The sequence below is a fragment of the Oncorhynchus mykiss genome, chromosome 30 (assembly GCF_013265735.2).
Source record: "Oncorhynchus mykiss isolate Arlee chromosome 30, USDA_OmykA_1.1, whole genome shotgun sequence".
NCBI lineage: Eukaryota > Metazoa > Chordata > Actinopteri > Salmoniformes > Salmonidae > Oncorhynchus > Oncorhynchus mykiss.
In genome coordinates this window covers 16,481,495-16,497,863 of record NC_050570.1, presented here as the reverse complement: position 1 = coordinate 16,497,863, position 16,369 = coordinate 16,481,495, and the positions used below count along the sequence as shown (strand labels likewise).

Here is a 16,369-nt window from a genome sequence, read left to right as displayed (position 1 = left end):
GCCCAGGAGAGGGTATACAGCAACATGCCTGCTGAAAGACACAACTCAGGGGAGGGTATACAGCAACATGCCTGCTGAAAGACACAACCCAGGGGAGGGTATACAGCAACATGCCTGCTGAAAGACACAACCCAGGAGAGGGTATACAGCAACATGCCTGCTGAAAGACACAACCCAGGGGAGGGTATACAGCAACATGCCTGCTGAAAGACACAACCCAGGGGAGGGTATACAGCAACATAAGCGGTTGCTTAGAGTTGTCCATCAGTAGTTTTTCTCTTGCTATGTCAGTCACTAACCAGGTTTCCATCAGCAGTTTTTCTCTTGCTATTTCAGTCACTAACCAGGTTTCCATCGGCAGTTTTTCTCTTGCTATGTCAGCCACTAACCAGGTTTCCATCAGCAGTTTTTCTCTTGCTATGTCAGTCACTAACCAGGTTTCCATCAGCAGTTTTTCTCTTGCTATGTCAGCCACTAACCAGGTTTCCATCAGCAGTTTTTCTCTTGCTATGTCAGTCACTAACCAGGTTTCCATCAGCAGTTTTTCTCTTGCTATGTCAGTCACTAACCAGGTTTCCATCAGCAGTTTTTCTCTTGCTATGTCAGTCACTAACCAGGTTTCCATCAGCAGTTTTTCTCTTGCTATGTCAGTCACTAACCAGGTTTCCATCAGCAGTTTTTCTCTTGCTATGTCAGTCACTAACCAGGTTTCCATCAGCAGTTTTTCTCTTGCTATGTCAGTCACTAACCAGGTTTCCATCAGCAGTTTTTCTCTTGCTATGTCAGTCACTAACCAGGTTTCCATCAGCAGTTTTTCTCTTGCTATGTCAGTCACTAACCAGGTTTCCATCCCCAGTTTTTATGCGAGTAATGTCACACCATATTAAAAACAATCACGACAGCTGTGATGGAAACAGCAAGTTTCGGTACAATTTTATAAATGGCGACAGATAATTTATGGTGGGAACTTTTTGTGTATTTAAAATGTATTATGAGAGAAAATGGCGGTGGGAACGCTTTTTGCGCAAATGTTGATATAATGTCCAACATATCGAAGTAAACTTGGAGTCACGTGATGATATGCTGTGTGGTCCTGCCATTATCAATCAAATGTATTCATAAAGCTTTTTGACAAAGCTATTGGTAGAGTTGAAAATGTGATTTATTTGAATCTCCAGCAATTCAGTTTGGTGGAAACATACCACTGGTGGGAAAATTCACATATTTTCTTCATGTAGATTTTATTACAATGGCAATAAAATCTGTCGCCAATTGGATGGAAACCTAGCTACTGACAGACACTCAGTTAGTAATGTCAGGTAACAATGTTTTGATTGGTATTTAGTCTATATTTAGCCTGTTATCTAAACTTGTAGAAATCATGGGCGAATACCAACCGGTCATGCAGGGCATGTGTCCTAAGGCCCTGACCTCCAGGGCCCCCATATTGATTTTGTTGGTCATTGTCACTCAAATATCATATTAACATGGCTTTAGCAGGGTTGGGGAGTAACTGATTACAGGTAATCAGTTGCACTTAATCTGATTACAAAAAAACATGGAACAGTAATCAGTTACATTACCAGTAAAAAATATTGTTATCGGATTAGATACTTTTGGAAAACTGCATTACTTCTTGTCTGAGAAAAAATACATTATGACACCTTTCTGTTTTCTCAATGATATTCATTTCAGCAAAAAGGCGCAGTTCTAAGTTTTTTCCACCTGAGTTAGTCTGACCACTATGATGACACCAAATGTGTTTGATGGATCTTTTTTTGTCTTCTTCTAATGCCTCTTAAATGGAAAGTAATCCAAAATAATACATGTAATCAGCTAATGATACTGAGTTTGGGTAATCCCAAAATGATGTTACTGATTAACATTTTCGACAGATAATTAGTAAATTAAATGGATTACATTTAGAAAGTAACCTACCAACCCTGGGCATGACATTGCAAAATGTGTAGAATTGCAGGATATTAGCTTTAAAAAGTGCAAAAATGTCTCTCTACCTCATGGCAAAATGTCTAGAATAGCAGGAAATTAACTTTAAGCTTAATATTTTCTCTCCGCTTTCAAGAGAGGGCCACTAAAATGTTATGCCACGAGTTTGGGGGCCCCCCAGCCAAATCTCACTTAGGCTAGGGCCAGGCGTGAGGGTATGTGTTTACTTAAGTAGAAATGGCAGTCCTCCTTTATACTATTATTGTCTCTCATACTAGAGTAGTTTGATATGTAGGTCAGTGACCATGTGTGTATCAGGTTGTCTGTATCAGAGACATGTTCAGGTTCCCCCTGTCAGCCTGATTATTTAAGAGACAGAGAAACATTGACTTGTTCAAGTATGAAAGCCTGTGCTTTGAGATAGCTGGGATCATCTAGAATCCCCCTCTCCATGCACACCCTCCACCTACAGAAACTTCTAACATGTTGGCTTATGTTAAGTTATGTTGTTCTGTTGCTGAGATCTATGCAACAGTGTGTGAGTGGTGTTTATGTGCTGAATTACAAATGGCTGTATCTTACACAAGCACAAAGGTAGGGCCACAAACTAGGCCCACAAACCAGGGCCTGAATGCATAACTATGTTACCATTATGCACAGCACACCAGCTACCTGCTACTGATTCATGGGAAAACAGGACGAGTTGTGATTTAATAGGCCATGAAAAACATGTAAAAAATAATACAAACTTGAGAACTACCATACTTGCTGCTGTCCACAAAGGTAGCTATTAAACAGGAGTTCTACACTTTCATATAAATAATTATTTACTCCCTAAATGTGAAATGATTGAAGTGAAAGTGCTTTTAAAAAAGATTCTCAGTGTCCACAGTGAATCTCAGCATTTTTGCTTGAAATAAATAGCATACATTGAAAGTCTTGCACCATGTTTTTCAGTATAATCTTGACTGAAGAGAATATCACTATACCAACAATAACTTCACCAGTCAAATATTTAAACAGCACTACAATGCGAAGCGACTTGACATAGAACATTCTGTTGACCTTGTATAATACAGAACTCTGTGTCCTTATCAAGGCCAAGTCATTTTCAACCTTGTATAATACAGAACTCTGTGTCCTTATCAAGGCCAAGTCATTTTCAACCTTGTATAAAAACAGCCATCAATCTAACTATTTATCAATCAAGGAGAGGACTCACATAGCACTATCTATTTATCTTGCCAACTGCTCTGTTAATATCAAATTAATTTCTCCGTTGAGCGTATCAATCACTCAAGGGTTTCTTCTCAACTCATTAGCATTTTAATTGTCCTTGTTTACAGGGGAAAAGGAAGGGAGACTTGTTGTAGAGAGTGGGTGACAGCCAATCTATATGGCTGAAATGTACAAACCCACTTATGTCAATCCTTTACATAACGTAAGTCTACATGTGTGTACCATTCGGAGCATGCAAGACATCTACTCTAAAGGAACATGTTTTTTAAAGAAAAATATTTTTGTAAACGTATTTATTTATTTTTATCTTCTAACCTAATTTGTGTACTGGCTTGTCAGATGTTTAAAAATGTCAAGTTTTAACTATTCAGAGCCCGCATGTCAGTTTTAGTGGCAGTAGTCATGCTGTCACTAGTTCTCCCAGATATGAATCAGGACTGAATCTTGAGTTTGTTTAACACCGCTAGGAAAATTAAAATTTCATCTCCCCACCATGTTCACAATCAAAGAACAACATGGACAGTTTTAACCCATCTATTTATGGAATGAAAAATGATAAGGCAACTGAAGTGGGAGGGTTGACAAATGTCATTAAAACAGAAAAGGCTGTATAGTGCAGAAAAATAACCATTAAAGCGTGAATTGGACCCATATAGCCGTCAGCATGTTAACTAGTGCTCTGTGTGCTCGGCTGCCAAGACAAGATATCTTGTGACAGGTTTTACAACCCAACACAATTTACTCTCTTCATATTTTTTCCCCTCAGATGATATAAAAAAAATAAGGGTGATGAAGCAGGCATCCCAAAAACAAAATGATTTAGGGCATCTGGAGTGTGCTAAGAGTATAATGATAAAATGTTGACACATTTCATAATTTCCCTGCCCGTCTCCATACCCTTGTGACTCATTGGAGTATCACCTGAAATGTGCATACTAGTATACAGCAGACAATGTGAGAATATGGCTTAGCCTACATTGCAAAATGAATAAATACTGGAATAAAATACAGCCAGGGAATGCTGACGAGCTAACTGGGAACATTTATGTATCTAACAATGTCCTGTGCTGTCTGTGGTGTATTTATTGTTTTTAAAATACTGTCAAGCACAGGCCAAACCTTGTTTGAAGCCTAGTCTGGCAAACTAGATCCGATTCACTAGCCAGCTCAGCAGTAAACTAACATTTACACACAGACCACACATAAACACCCCCTACTGCTGCACACACACACGCGTATGCACACAAAGAAAGTAGAGCCAGATAGAAGCAGTTAGTTTGGGGACTCTTGAGGAACCCGGTAGGGAATCAGTGGGATAATAACCATGGCATGTTCTGTATGCAGGAAGAGGGCACCTATAGCCTACAGACTTGGAAAACCTGGATTATTACCTTAATATAACCATTGACTATGCTTCTATGAATGGTACTTTCAGAGTGCTATACACACCCTTCTGTTAACCATATTTTGTAGTTGCCAGTTCAGGAATAGCCTATAAGTCCCTAACAAAACAAACAAAATGAGGTTCTCTCCTCACTTGGAGACAAAACCTTGTCCCTCACTATTTGTCAAATTCTAAATTATTTGGCACAGATCTTGGCATAAAAAATAAATAAAAAAATAGTTACCCAATTGGCTTAATCCAAATTAATTTCAGAACTGCTTAAATGTAGATCTCCATTTAATCAACAGGAAAGTGGGCTGGACGGGCTAGAGGGAAAGCCATCAATATCTCTGGCTTGTCAATCTCTGGAATAGGCTCCAGTGCACAGCAGAAATGTGTTATATTTTCTGTTGGCAAGTAAATCCCTTCCACACAGTCCACGACACACATGTCCCCCTCGTTCAACACAACCTGAACACCTAATGCCTTCATTTTAAATATATCCAGGGTGTTTTTCGAAAGTGTTTCACTTTATCCGAAACTGAGAAGTGGGTCTTATCCATCAGTGGTGCAAAGGCTGTGGCAGTGACCATTTATTTTGGGTTTATCCCACCAATTATAGCATTTTTATTAGTTTCACTCAGAAACAGTCAATGGCCTATGCTAAATCCAAAATACAACCATTTAGGAAAACTCAAAGAATTGACAGATTTGCACTAGCAAAACCCATCTAGTGCAGTAGACAGCATTGAAAGGTGGATGGAAAAATATCAAACAAACTAAGCCCTGGTGTCCAACACTTTTTAATATGGAAAATGACAGCTAAGGTAAAACACATTAGTTAACTTTTCATACAAGAATTGAAAAATACCTAACTAATCACAACAATAAAACATAGTACAGTTAAAACATCTATACACAGGAAAATGTACACAATATAAAACACATATATACACTCTTTCAATATATTATTATATAGAGATTTTGTTTTTTTACCTTTAAAAACTGAAAGCCAAGCAGCTTGAAGAGGGAGTGTTTCACCTAACTGATAACTATCACACTTGGATGCAGTGAAAAGTACAGAGAATATCACACTTAAACCAAATACATATGGATAGGTAGTATTTTCAGTTAGTTGTTGGATCATCCCATTTAAGAAACATACATATTTTCAGTAAATATGACAACACAGAGGAACTAAATGTGTAGTGTTAACTGTTTGGTGCCAAATGATGATACTGTAAAGAAGATTGTGGAAATGAAAGACACAAAGGTCTCTGCACTATAATAGACCATTTTCACCATCTTCAGCCTACTTTCTATGATTGTGATGTCTGGCAGGGTTGTGTGCATCGTGACGTATTCCCAACAAACATGAAATATTTACAAAGATGACTTTTGATAAGCTGTCTTACATCCAGGCTCACAGACGACAACAACAGTGTTATGATGAATTTCACATTTCAAGCATCCTGTAACAGTCTTAATCCAATTTACAAACAGTGTGAAAATGGAAAGAGCATTACGCACTTAACCATCGACAGATCCCACATGATTGTGTGCATTCAGACTCATACTCAATTAAGTGGCAGATGCTGGCAGCCATCATGTATTTGGGGGACAAGAAGCATTGGGATCCTTTTTGAGTGTTAAATCCTTCAAACGGTTCAGTGACAGGAAAAGAACCACAACATTCACAAATGCAAAAGAAAAACATCTTCTAGGCACTCTGTCCTCAAGCTGGGGTCACTTCAACTTTGAGTCCTATTTTCCCTTTACAAAAGCAGCAGAACCAGAAGCAGGAATGTGACCAGACTGGGGGTGGCTGTAGCCAGCATGTGTGGCCCGCCTCTGTTGAGTTGGACACGAGGAGTCCTCGGAGAGTTCTGCTTCAGTTTGCTGGGAGGAAGGGCCTTCAGATCCTCCAGGGCCCCGTAGGCTGCCATGGAGAACTCAGGGTCCCCCGTGGTGAGCAGGTCAAACACACAGGACTGGAAGTACACGTCCTCCACCTGCAGGGTCTCCCTGCACTTGGCCGTGGCGCGCTCCACTGTGTAGGTCTGGTGTGGGGGCAGGAGGGGCCCCAGCTCGGGGTTAGACCCAGAGCCCGGGAGGCGGGGGTGAAGAGGCTGGCGCCCCAGCATGTGCTCCTTGATGAGCTCGTTGCGCGGGCATCCGTGCAGACAGAGCTGCAGCCCACTGTTCTCCTCAGAAAAGTCAAGGGTGTCCTCCGGCATGCGGATGGCAAAGGTAAGGTAGCGGCCCACCCGGCGCACTATTATGGACGTCCCGATGTAGCGGGCCTGGATCTTCACCAGGCGGCCCCCGGAGCCGCCCTTCTCTACGATCCACAGACTGCCCCCCTCCCCGCCACTCCGTGTGCCATCCTGGAAGGCAGAGGGTAGGTCCTCTGTGGTGGCCTGGTACACCTTCTGCTCCGTACAGCCATGGTACGACTTGAAGATCACCGTTATCTGAAAGACACAAACAAAGAGATGCCAGTGAATGAAAGTTTGTTCCTGATTTAATTGGAGGCAATTCAATTAACATCTACCCTTCTACTCTTTCAATAGTACTGCATGAAGGTAAAATCTGTTGAAAGTTGTGTCCTGCATACAGGTACACAGATTACTAATAGGTCTACTAAGCAGCAGAACAATCAGAAGCATTCAAAAGGTGTAATACTATGTTGAGCCACCGTATGTCAGTAGGACCTTCATTTTTTATGTCAAGGGGAACAGTTCATTTCAAAGTTTGAAAACCCAAATTCCTGTCTTTCTCTTGGAAAAGGTATACAACTATTGTGTAATCTGAAGGAAGGAAAGCACCGTGAGCAGAAATATTCATTATGCCCTTTATTTTACAGTAAATATGGACTAGAAAACATCACTAATACATAGATGATGTCTTGTCCCACCAATTTAGAGATAATCAACCCCAAAGAAACAACTAGGCCTACTCAATATGTGCTTTCTAAAACAAATATCAATGTAAATGTCATAAACCATTGCATATGCATGGCTCCATACTTTTTCTTGAGAGAGTGCAGGATCAAACAAACCCAGCTGTCTGATAGACCCATAAATCAGAAAAACCTTCCACTACAACTGCCACAGGGTCTGGACTACTCTCTGACAACTCTGGAGTCCAGTCTGGATATTTTGCACTAGGCCGACATTTCTTCAAAGCTGCTCTTAAAAGAGGTGGCTATGGCTAACTTTACAGTTAAGGGGATACTGTTTTTGATGAACGATTTCCTTTCTGTACTGTAACAGTTGAAAATGACCCCAATTCAAGCAGACGGTGGTGGCATGCGGGTGTTGGCACCGGCGCCCTGACTTACAGCTTTGTATTTTTCTCCTCATATGCACTCAAAACTATTTTAAATAGTTGGGTCTGAAATCTGTTCAAACGTTTCTCTCTTTAGTAGTGTTTGGGCGGCAGGGTAGCCTAGTGGTTAGAGCGTTGGACTAGTAACCGGAAGGTTGCAAGTTCAAATCCCTGAGCTGACAAGGCACAAATCTGTCATTCTGCCCGTGAACAGGCAGAGAACCCACTGTTCCTAGGCCATCATTGAAAATAAGAATATTTTATTAACTGACTTGCCTAGTTTTAAAAATAAAAACTTTGAAAACGCATATGCAATTTAGCGAAGGTTATTTAGTAAACATCTTGAGGTTCATGGATTTCAACACACTCTGATATGAAAGAAACTTGCAGACCACAGTTAGTATAACTTTGTTTTATAGAATCTAGCCTATATGATTTGGCCTAGGCCAATTTCTATTGGTCTTCTCAATCTGGCTAGTCCAAAACCAAATCGTTAGTGCTGTTGCTTGTAATTCACATGAGCTGAAAATAACAGTACTGATAAAGAAAATAAGCAAATGTGGCAAGGTGGGCTAGCTAGCACTAGTAAAATTGATAGTAGGCCTACTTTTTAGTGTCTACCAAGTGTTGTATTCATCTAGTGCATATCTACAAATAATACGTTGAGCTCCAAGTATGGTCTTCAGTATAAATATAGCTGAAGAACCAGACTTAAATTCAGACTTCAGGGATCAGATTATATTAAGAAAAGACAAACTTAATCAATAGAATCAAAAATATGCTGCTTCTACCAAACAACTTCGTTATTTTTCCAAATAATTTCATATTTACACAAAAAGACCTGTTAATTATTTGACTAGAGAGCTGAAAAAGGTTATCCAACTGTGGGAGAGAAAAATGTTTGAACAAGCGTTAATCACTACCATATGACTACCCATGTGTTAAAGGTAAAGCGCTCAAGCATGTCCCTGATCCAACCCCACTGAATGACCCAGTCTTTCCACTGGTGTCTGGAAGAGAAAAGGTCAGAGGTAGGGTGCCTGGAGGCAGTAGAGACAGATTGATAACTTGAGATAATATTTCTATATATTGAACCATCGTTCAATGTATGACATACAGTACCAGTCAAAAGTTTGGACAGACCTACTCATTTTTCTTATTTTTTTTTACTATTTTCTACATTGTAGCATAATAGTGAAGACATCAAAACAATGAAATAACACATATGGAATCATGTAGTAACCAAATAAGTGTTAGACAAATCAAAATATACTGTAAATTTTAGATTCTTCAAAGTAGCCACCCTTTGCCTTGATTACAGCTTTGCACACTCTTGGCATTCTCTCAACCAGCTTCATGAGGAATGCTTTACCAACAGTTTTGAAGGAGATCCCACATATACGGAGCACTTGTTGGCTACTTTTCCTTCATTCCGCGGTCCAACTCATCCCAAACCATCTCAATTGGGTTGAGGTCGGGTCTTCTGATGCAGCACTCCATCACCCTCCTTGGTCAAATAGCCCTTACTCAGCCTGGAGGTGTGTTGGGTCATTGTCCTGTTGAAAAACAAATGATAGTCCTAAGCGCAAACCAGATGGGATGGCGTATCGCTGCAGAATGCGGTGGTAGCCATGCTGGTTAAGTGTGCACCAGCACTGGTTAAGTGGCACCAGCAAAACACCCCCACACTGCCTCCTCCATGCTTCATTGTTGGAACCACACATGCGGAGATCATCCTTCACCAACTCTGCGTCTCACAAAGACAAAGTGATTGGAACCAAAAATCTCAAATTTGGACTCATCAGCTCAAAAGGACAGATTTCAATCAAAGGTGCAGTTAACTCTAATGAACCTTTCCTCTGCAGCAGCGGTAACTCGGTTTTCCGTCCTGTGGTGGTCCTCATGAGAGCCAGTTTCATCATAGCGCTTTATGGTTTTTGCAACTGAACTATAATGTCAATATTTCATCCCGCCAGGCGCGACACAAAACTCAGAAATAACGATATAATTCATGCCTTACCTTTGACGAGCTTCTTCTGTTGGCACTCCAATATGTCCCATAAACATCACAAATGGTCCTTTTGTTTGATTAATTCCGTCGTTATATATGCAAAATGTCCATTTATTTGGTGCGTTTGATCCAGAAAATCACCGGTTCCAACTCGCGCAACATGACTACAAAATATCTAATAAGTTACCTGTAATCTTTGCCCAAACATTTCAAGCAATACAAATACAACTTTAGGTATTTTTAAACGTAAATAATCGATAAAATGTAAGACGGGATACTGCGTTCAATAGCGGATAAAAACAAAGTGGAGCGAGCTTTCAGGTCGCGCGCCCCTGACAAACAGTACACTAGGGTCGACCCTCGTTCTGAACAGCCCTACTTCTTCTTCTTCTTCTTTGCTTCTTTGAGCTGTTCTTGCCATAATATGGACTTGGTCTTTTACCTAATCTTCTGTATAGCACCCCAACCTTGTCACAACAACTGATTGGCTCAAACGCATTAAGGAAAGAAATTTCACAAATTAACAAGGCACAACAGGGAGACTACATTCCAGGTGACTACCTCATGAAGCTGGTTGAGAGACTGTGCAATGCACCATGCACCTGGCAACCTTGGTTAGCGTGCACTGCGCCCGGCCCGCCACAGGAGTTGCTGGTGATCAATGAGACAAGGATATCCCTACCAGCCAAACCCTCCCTAACCCGGACAACGCTAGGCCAATTGTGCGTCGCCCCACGGACCTCCCTGTCGCGGGCGGTTATGACAGAGCCTGGGCGCGAACCCAGAGTCTCGCTCCCAGAGTCTCTGGTGGCACAGCTTAACCACACCTTAACCACTGCGCCACCTGGGAGGCCCTATAAAATATATTTTGATTTGTTTAACCTTTTGCGTGTAGGGGGTAGTATTTTATTTTTTGACTAAAAAAAACATACCCATTTGAAACTGCCTATTTCTCAGGGATGGGTAGCGTCAAGAAATTAACACTTTTTTTGGTTACTACATGATTCCATGTGTTATTTCATAGTTTTAAATGTCTTCACTATAATTTTACAATGTAGAAAATATTAAAAATAAAGAAAAACCCTTGAATGAGTAGGTGTGTCCAAACGTTTGACTGGTAATGTACATTAAAAATGCAGGTATCTTTGTTATGATTAAGACCTAAGTTTTTCAGTGTTTTAATGACATTACTGTCAGCAACATGACCAGATGTGAACCCATAGCACAGCTTACCTTGCTGGTGGCGGTGGCACTGGAGCCCAGGACAACAGGCACGTTAGTCACCTGCACTGACAGGTAGCGGTTATCGATGAGAGGCCATGCCCCCTCCACCTTGCACGTCTGGAACTCGTCGCGGAACGTCCGCAGGTGCGGGTCCCCGAATAATCCACAGTGGGCGTACTTCTTCCCCTGGCCTGCGGGGCCCAAGGCCAGCACACGGCTCTCGTAGTCGCATAGCTCGGACACGGCCGGCCTGGAGGTGCTGGTGGCCTTGGCCGAGGAGGTGGGCCCGTCGCTGGAGCAGTTTTGCTGGGAGAAGAGCTCCTTGATGCGGAACACAGCTGAGTGGTAGACCAGGTCGCCCCTGCAGCTGCGCGCCGTGCGTCGGGTACACAGGGCGTAGGCGCGCAGGGCGATGCAGTAGTCCACATCGGACAGGGAGTCCTCTTGGAGACCACTAGAGGGCGAGGTAGAGGCCACATACTCCGCATTGCAGCGCTGGATACGGCACTGCTGGCAGTGTGCTGTGGGGAGGGAGGAAACAGTCCCCCAATAACAGGTGACCAGCAACATTAGGGGGAAAGTATTTTATTTAGAACTTGAACCATTCATGTGTAAGTCAAAGCGAAGATATAGCTTGGCCTAGTTCATGGTAGTGTATACGAATGTGTTTTGTGTCTCAACTCATTGTAAGAGTGAACATTGATAATGAAAAAACTGCTTAACACAACTGTAACGACCAAATAATAAAAAAGATGTCCAATAGAAAACTCTTATTAGTTTGTTCACTGCCTAATAACTTAGTTATAGTGAATTTGCAGGGTTTAAACACATCAGCTGTACAACCTAGCTACGTGCAGCAGGACAGCCAAACGTTTCCACCTATGGAGTTTACGTCAATAAAGAGCTCATTAAAACCCAACTACACCAGCCAGCCCACACGGGAATGGTCAGTCCAAACTTATTTCCCTCAACTCACCCTCACTGCAATAACACAGTGCTTCACTGCTGGAGGAAGCCAATCTGTGTAGTTTGCTTAAGGGTGTTGAATATGGTTTGGCTGTTGCTGGGTCAATATGGGGGGCATTAAGGAGCATGGCACATGACCACTGTATAAGAGGCTGAATTCAGACCCAAGAGGAACTGCACAAAGAGTCGTGCTTGTTCAGCATTGAGCAACAGCTGGCCAAGGATGTTGGGATTGTATAAATTTGGCACTTCCTGTGTGAAGTTATTACTCAGTACTGTGCATCTGCCAGTGAATATGTTGGGGCGACAAGGAGACTATCTATGTATTCCAATGTTTGATGTTTTGAGAATATTATATCTTATCTTGAAGCTCTAGATGCCAGGTGCATTTGCATAACATCAACATAATGCCTGTGCAAGTGTCATAAGATGTCACAGATATAACACACTTAAATAAACAGCCTCAATAAGACTGAAAACAGAAATATAAACAATATTTTTTATTAACATTGAAAGAAGAGCTGACATAGGCTAATCAACAAGTCCTCCAAACTGTTTTAAATCCAAAGGGCATGATGAACTTGCCAATAATAAAAATATTGAAATATTTTCCCCAGAGAGTCCGAAAAGATCCTTGGTTGCAAACTGTGTGAATAAATTCTCTAGTAACTGAAGCCCACATGGGTCTTGGCAACTGTTAATCAAAACTGAGATGAGTATGAGGTCAACTCAGAAGCATTCTACCATCCCTCGTCTGATTTCCGCCAATGATCTCCCTGCAAGCACTGGGGTCACCGAACTCGGCTATGATTGTCCATTTTTGACAATCACGGCATATAGAGCTATGAACAACCATGTCTATCTCTAAAGGCTCTTTATGGCCAGCCTTTGACAAGAGGCAATGTCACAACCATGTGCGGAAAACATGGGAAAGGATTAAGAAGAGAATAGGACGAATTTGCATTTATAACAACATATTTCAATAGGCTTGAGAACAATTTAAGGGAAACAAAATAAACTGAACTAATCTGTGGAATAGAGGATGGCTTTAATATGTAAACAATGCAAGTATGTCATACCCAGTTTTATAAGAATTATCATCATCATCCTGCTATGTACATGAATACACTCAAAATGCACAATAACCATGTCATAGCAGTCTACCACATTATGGGGAAGTAATAATTTAACTGGGGGTGATTAATGGACAATACATATTTCATGATAATTATGCTGAACTACATTGAAAATTATTCAACTATCACTAATATAGGCTACTACTGTTTTGCGATGCGTAAACGTGGATAAATGAAATCCATTAAATTAGAATTCATAGCGCCCAACTTTATGTTAAGTTTATCTAACGATCTATGGAGAAACGCCCCATTGATTTGTTGACCTTCCCATTTCTACCACTCTTTTTGTGAGTGAAACTTGTGTAGGTAATATTATGCGAGTTTTAAGTCAAAAGGCAAATCAAAACACATACACACTTTGTATCGTTAGTTAGATGCATGTTTTGATAACAAAGCATCCAAACGTCTGACGGGTACATCGTGTGCGCATGCACACAACAAAGCTCAGGCGAAAAAAACACGTCAAGTTACTGCACGATGGACACATTCAGAGGCCGAGAAGTCTGACACCATGCCATGCATGGTAACAAATGATGCATGAACACAACACCATCTAACGTTTCATTTGGGAAGGTAAACTAGTCACGGCACTAACAGTTGGTTAGCGTGTTACGTGTTAAAACGTATTAGCAATTTGTTGCTACTTTGTACAAGCAACATGTTTGAATACAACGTCAATAGGTTATCAAGCCAAATGCTAACGATCTTTATTAGCGGACTTCTACAAGCTCGAACTTTATTCAAGACTTTGTGTGTGAATATAGTATCGATAAATTATAACTACGATCGTGAAAAAAATACATAATTGAAGACTGCTCGTGATTAATGTTACTTGACGGATTTAGAGAATGTAGCTAAAAGTTCGACCGAAGTAGCTCGTATTGTCTAGCCAGCTAACTAGCAACAGCAGCAGGTTGGTTCGCGACGATGGCTGCTAGCTAGCCTGGTATAGGCCAATGACTACCGTTATATTTGAAGGTCTAGGCACACAGCAAAAGTCCGCTGATGACCGATTTAACTTATAGTAACTGTCAAACAGTAAATAGCTACAACTACATGTACATACATATACTGTAAACAAAACACACTGCCATATTTTTGTTCATAGATATTTAAGAAAGCGAGTGTTTTTGTGAACAAGTCTTCTCTTTAGCACAGCCAAGAAAGTTTTCCATCATCCATTCGCGATGCGGGGAAAATGTTTTGCATGCATCACATATGAATGTTGCCTTACCTGGTCTGAGTAACAGCGAAAGTAAAGCCATCGTACAATTAATATAATTCCAAAGCTGCCGCTTAGCCAAGTTTTGAGGTCCGCTTCTCCCCATGCCAATCCATTCAGTTAGAATGGAGTTCTTCGACTGCTGCTCATCAACGCAGTAGCTGCGGGAAATTAGACATAAATTCGTATCTTTCCCCTGTGCTGTCTTTCAAAAGGGGTCTAGTCTTCAGGGCGGCTCTACGTGGGAGGGGTCTAACAGAGTAGACGGGGATCAGAGGGGGTTGTTCGCCAATGAAACACTAATTATTCGTTAACCACTTGATATTTACATAAGCGGTTTGTGGCAATCATGGAACATTGGGACCAAGCCAATGGAAAGACAATGTTTCTAAAGACAATGAAGGCGGTGCAAAATATTTGTTGTGTAGTATTTGAGAGGGAGTTAAATTAACAAGTAACCAGTCAGGAAAGAGTGATGTTGAAAATTATAGTTCTCACATCTAAATACAGCATGATTCTTTTTGCAGCCAACGTGATTTATCTCAAGCCTGAAATAGTGAACCTCTCTCTGGGGAGAGTTTGAGATATGAGTTGTAGCTATGTCCACATAGCATGCCCCTCTGCACTATAACGCATTCAGCTGTGGCAGTTGTCCTGTTTGAGCTCCCTGGGTATCAACAGAGCTGCGGAGCAAATTGCCCAATGCAAACAATCGTATTGTTTTTCTGCTCTAAGCATTACATTACTTCCTCAAACTGCTGAAGAAAATTCTCACCCAGGATGACAATGGTGTCATTAATGTCTAGCTTTGCTATTCATGCTAGGTGTTACATGGTGGTAAACGACCCTAGGTTTGAATACAGATGTGTCACATATATCAGCATGAAAGCATGAAGGGAGTGAGCTTCAAGATACTTTTGTCACTTTGCTATTAAGCTGAATCTTTGTAAGGCGAGGCAGGTCACGTCATACAAGTTCAGAGGTGACATGTGTTAATGTATGCACACATGGATTTGCATATGGAAAATTATAAGGTAACAACGATGCTGAAATGTACACTTCATGGCCAAAAGTATGTAGACACCCCTTCAATTTAGTGGATTTGGCTATTTAGGCCACACCTGTTGCTGACGGGCTCCCGAGTGGCACAGCTGTCTAAGGCACTGCACCCCAGTGCTAGAGGCATCACTACAGACACCCTGGTTCAAATCCAGGCTGTATCACAACCGGCCGTTTTTGGGTCCCATAGGGCGGCGCACAATTGGCCCAGCGTTGTCCGGTTTTGGCCAGTGAAGGCTTTCATTGTAAATAAGAATTTGTTCTTAACTGACTTGCCTAGTAAACGTTTAAAAAATACTTCTAAGTAAAAACATAGTTCTGTTTTGAAATATTTATTAACTAATTTCCAGATATCTTCTAAATTACCCACAATGCACTATTTCTCAACGTCATATGGAGAATCTACTCTGTGCTACCGAGTTCGAATGCTAGCTCGATAGCTAGCTCAAGCTGACTAATGTTAGCCACTAGCCATGCTAGCCACACAAGCTCACAGAACGGGACCGAATGCTGAAGCATGTAGTGCGTACAAACTGTCTGTCCTCCGTTGCAACACTCGCTACCGATTTCCAAACTGCCTCTGGAAGCAACATAAGCACAATAACTGTTTGTCGAGAGCTTAATGAAATGGGTTTCCATGGCAGAGCAGCCGCACACAAGCTTAAGATCACCATGCGCAATGCCAAGCATCGGCTGGAGTGGTGTATAGCTCGACTCAATTGGACTTTGGAGCAGTGCAAACGCGTTCTCTGGATTGATGAATCACGCTTCACCATCATTTTCAGTGGAAATTGTTAAAAGTCATCCTTGTGCATAGACTTGGTTTGTTTAACTTCGCAGTCATTGGTTTT

The 16,369-nt window shown here is 41.4% G+C and overlaps 1 protein-coding gene across 1 annotated transcript; it reads right to left on the bottom strand.

Moving 5' to 3' along the window:
* Positions 1 to 5,357: 5,357 nt before the first annotated feature.
* Positions 5,358 to 14,806, bottom strand: LOC110521424 (RGM domain family member B). Its single transcript, XM_021598956.2, has 3 exons — positions 14,472 to 14,806; positions 11,145 to 11,656; positions 5,358 to 7,044 (listed from the first exon to the last, which is right to left on the bottom strand). The coding sequence occupies exons 1-3, from the start codon at positions 14,563 to 14,565 to the stop codon at positions 6,346 to 6,348; spliced, it is 1,305 nt and encodes a 434-aa protein (XP_021454631.2). The 5' UTR covers positions 14,566 to 14,806; the 3' UTR covers positions 5,358 to 6,345.
* Positions 14,807 to 16,369: the final 1,563 nt, after the last annotated feature.